At 52.1% G+C, this 4135-nt stretch overlaps 1 protein-coding gene across 1 annotated transcript in view; it reads right to left on the bottom strand.

The window, feature by feature from the left end:
- Positions 1-2612: 2612 nt before the first annotated feature.
- EAH_00037800 (interferon gamma-inducible protein 30, putative) overlaps positions 2613-4135 on the bottom strand; it is a gene marked incomplete at both ends in the record, with an annotated part of 2219 nt that continues 696 nt past the window's right edge. The window contains 4 exons of the mRNA XM_013395506.1: positions 2613-2849; positions 2981-3064; positions 3360-3744; positions 3950-4026. Of these exons, the coding sequence (XP_013250960.1) occupies positions 2613-2849; positions 2981-3064; positions 3360-3744; positions 3950-4026 (783 nt within the window). The remainder of the gene's footprint in view (positions 2850-2980; positions 3065-3359; positions 3745-3949; positions 4027-4135) is intronic.

Here is a 4135-nt window from a genome sequence, read left to right as displayed (position 1 = left end):
CCCCCCCCCCCCCCAAACACAGGCAGAGCGTGCAGCAGCAGCAGCCGCTGCTGCTGCTCCTTCTGCTGCACCAGGGTCTCCCGTGTAATGAAGGCCCTTGAAAGAAATGATTTACAATGAGCAGCAGCTGCTGGTGCCACCAGCACGGTCGCTGCTGCCCGGCGCCTGCGCAGCCGCAGCAACTTCTCAGGAGGTGACTGCTGTTGCTGGAGAAATCATAGGGTTAGAAGCTGTAGCTACTCATTCGAAACATACTGCGGTAAAGCCACAGGAGTTGCAAGTGGGAGAGGAATCAAAGCAGTTATGCGCTGCTGCACGCCTGTTGCTGCTGCTGCTACTACGTAGCAGCAGCAGCGGCAGCAGCAGCGGCAGCAGCCGACAGCCGAGTTGCCCTTCAGAACGATCAGTATCCGTTGCTGCAACGCCTGTATCGTGTAGTAGTTGTTATTGTTAATGCGAAGGAGTGGCGCGAACACCGGATATGCTTTTCCGTGTCGTAGCCGCAGAGGCAGCAGCAGCAGCAGCAGCTGCTACTGCTGCTGCCTCAAGAGAGGAGCCTGTCTTTGTGGGCTTCTTTAGAGCATTTAACTGCCCAAATTGAACTTTTAAAAAGAGGGCAGCAAAACTCAAATTGCTTTTCTGCCTCCTCACCCAAAGATATGAACAACCCCTGAGCACTCGGCCCTTGTCGATGTCGTCTCCTCAGTACGTCTGTTGTGTTTTATGGTATTTTCTTAGTTTAGAACCTTGAAATCTCGTTCCCGTGTTTCTGGTGTTTGCGGTGGACGCAACGGATTCCCAAGAGCGTAGCAATCTGCATACATTAGCAGCTTCGCTTCATCTCGTCTGGGCTTAGGTATGGTTTCTCTCTTTGGGTAAAAGACACACAAGGTGCTACAGCAGCAAAACTGTTTAATCCGTAGCGGCAGGTGCCGCAATAGTAGGAGTCGTAGCACTCTCAACCAATTAGCAAGGTCCGCAAAAGCTGCAACTGCTGCAACAGCAGCACCAGCTATATGTGAAGCACGAGGGGCAGGTGCAGCGGCCGCCTTAATCCCACGTCGTTGTGCGACCTGCGCTGCTGTACCAGCTGTGGCAGCGCAAGAAGCAGTAGTAGCAGCAGCCCCAAGCAGTTGCATAGTCTACACTAAGATGAACACTTGAGAGAAATCTTGGGAGCCTCAGCTGCAGAAAGGCTCCTGCGTGTTTATGAGGAGAGGGAAGACTCAAGCGGGCTCCATTATGGCAAGGCGGAGAGCTGCAACGAGCGGCTGCGAAGCCGCCATTGCTGCTGCTACTTCTGAGCTGCTGCAACGTACGTCTCCCTAGCAGGGAGGCAAGGTTCCTCCACTTCTCTTAATTTGTACGTGCATCGCTGCCGCAGCAGCTGCTGTTGCAGCAGCACGCACCGCTGCTGGAGCGGCTGTCCTCACAGAAGCACTCGCTGCAGTTGCCACTCGTCTGCTGCTCGTAGTGGCGACCTTCTCCTTAGAACAGAAGAGGAGATGAGAGAGATGCAAAGCGATGTCGAGTACGACATCGCTCTATTTATGCACCAGCCAGGAACATCACGGAGATACTGAATCGTGAAAAATAAGAAGAAGCAAAGAACGGGGCAGACGACAGAAAGGGTCGTCTGGCACCATAGCGCTACGGGCTCCTTACCAAATACAGCCGATGCCGCGCCTGAGCGCAGTCATTATGTATATATATATATATATATATATGTATATATATATACATATATATATTGTTATATTCTTGTGTTGCAGCACGTAAGTACCTGAGTACCAGGATATATATACATATATATACATATATGTATATATATAACATGTATATATACATATATATATATATATATTTGCGTGTTGCAGCGCATAGGTATCTGGACGCATATATATATATATATATATAGGTGCACAATTCAGTATTCCGGGATGCGCAGAGGCTGTGCCCAGTGTGGGGTGACCCGTAAACTGCAGCAGCTGGAACCTCTCATTCCCTATTAGCACTAAACTCATAGGGTACTCTTCAGGTTACGAAGAAGGCAAAGCTAAAGTTCGCTTCGACTTGACTGGAGATACACCAGGACTGGTGGAAGCCGTAAGAGAGGCGAAACAACGAGGAATGCACACAGAAGGGAAGATGGACACGTGGAAAGGAAGAGGGCCTTCATATGGCCACTTGCTGCTCGTGTCCCCTCAAAAGAAGAAGAAGAGCCGCCACAAGCAGCTTCCCCCAGAATACACCACAGTTTGCTTCGGCGGCAACACATGCATCAGGCTGCGTCCGAGATGCAGGGACTGCACCACTGACTGCATCAGTTGCAGAGGCTAAAGCCATCCTGTTGACTTCCCTTTAAAGAATACAAAGTAGCGATGTGTGCATAAATTGAAGTGCTGCGCTGGTGAAAAAGCGAATAGGCTTCGCGCTTCGCTCTCGCGCTGTGGGGTAACTGTACGCCTCAAAGTTGCCACAGCTGCAGAAATCAGTGTAGCTGCAGCAGCGAACATGGCACCTGCTGCCGCAACAGTGGTAATCACCATAGGCAAAGCAGCAGCAACCAAATCTCTACTGTTCGTCTTCCGCTGCTCGCGCTGCACATGCAGCTACACTTCTTCTTGAGACGCAATGCGGTACATGTCAGTTACCAAGAGAGGCTGCTGCTGCTGCCGCTTCACCTGCTCGTGTGAATGCTGCGACCCCTCCTGCTGCAGATGCAGCTGCTGCTGGTGGTGCTGCTGCTTGTCGCATCCATTCTTCCCGGCGCAGAACTCCCGCAGACTCTCTTCATTTCCGGCAGCGGATGTGCAGATGGCACAGCGGAGGTCCTTTTCTGCTAAAGCCTGCAGCAGCAAGTGTACATACACCCCAGCCAAAAGCCGCAATCCAAATGCACTGCTAAATGGAAATGCTTCGTCTCGCGACACCACCTCGAGGGAAAGAGGAGGAGGAGGTGAATAAATAAAACACTCACCGAGTGCTGTCGGTTTACGGTTACCCAGGGCACGTGTTCATGCTCCGGTGTCTGTTCAGCCATAAGGTGCTGCATTCTTTCTCCCTAAAAACGCATGCAGCAACGAACCAACGCATCAAGCTGGCACCCATACCAATCAAGTACTAGAAAATTAACAGATAAAGCCCTAGACCGCCTTCCCAGAGACAGAGTGAGTTTCGTTTTCTACCCATCAAAAGAAACGGCAAAAAGGCCGTTGCATGCAGCACTACACTGCAACAGACTCGTTACAAACTGGGGTCAAGGCTGCGGCGCGGGAGGCTTAGGGCCGCGTGCGTGTTATCAATGCATTCTGACCACCCAAGCACCACCAGATGAATTAGGGTTTGCGTAATATTACCGCAGGGGTGAGGCTGCAGACGAGAATCTCAAACACAAGCATCTTTGCGTGGCTGCTGGGGAGGTTCATCTCACACATTACCCAAGAGTTCTTCCCTCCTGTTGCTGCTGCTGCTGCTGCTGCAGTTACTTCAGCAGAAGATATCGCCGCGTCGTTTGCAGCCTTTGCTGCTGCCATTGCTGCATCAGCTGCGTTGCGAGCAGCAGGACCCACTGCCCCGTGTTTTGCTGCTTCTGCTGCAGCTTTTGCTGCTTCTACTGAATGGCGCGCCTCCGTGATGGCTAGCTGGCTGGCTGCGATAGCCTTAGCCAAGTGCGCCTCGGCCTTTATCAGACTGGCTGCATCCAGCTCACTCCTGTTAACACAATCTATCCAGGGTGCCCACCTGAGCAACAACCGCTCCAACGAACCCTAAACGCTAAACCCCAGCAAGTCGCACCGAGGAAACGTCGTCCACCCTCTGCGCCGGGCAAAAATATGTGGTGTGCGCGCACTGTGCTCCTGGTGTTTGTGGTAATTTTACTGCTGCTGTTGCTACTGATGCTGCTTCTGTTGATGCGGCTGCTTCTGCTGCACTGGGAAAAACCTACACGTCAATTTGCGCCTCCTTGAGTACTGTAAGGCCGCAGGCTTCTACCCTGTTCAGGTAGCACTCCTCAGGCCCATGCTGTGGAAAAGGGAGCAGCAGCAATCCACGGGGAACAAGGACAAAACAACAAGTCAAGAGCCCGCCTGCTGTCTGCTGTGTGCACACTGCTGCAGTAGCAGCAGCAGCA

This window comes from Eimeria acervulina, genomic scaffold, assembly GCF_000499425.1.
Source record: "Eimeria acervulina Houghton genomic scaffold, Eah_scaff421, whole genome shotgun sequence".
NCBI lineage: Eukaryota > Apicomplexa > Conoidasida > Eucoccidiorida > Eimeriidae > Eimeria > Eimeria acervulina.
Note: the sequence above shows the minus strand (reverse complement) of the source record. Positions and strands in the feature narration are given on the sequence as shown.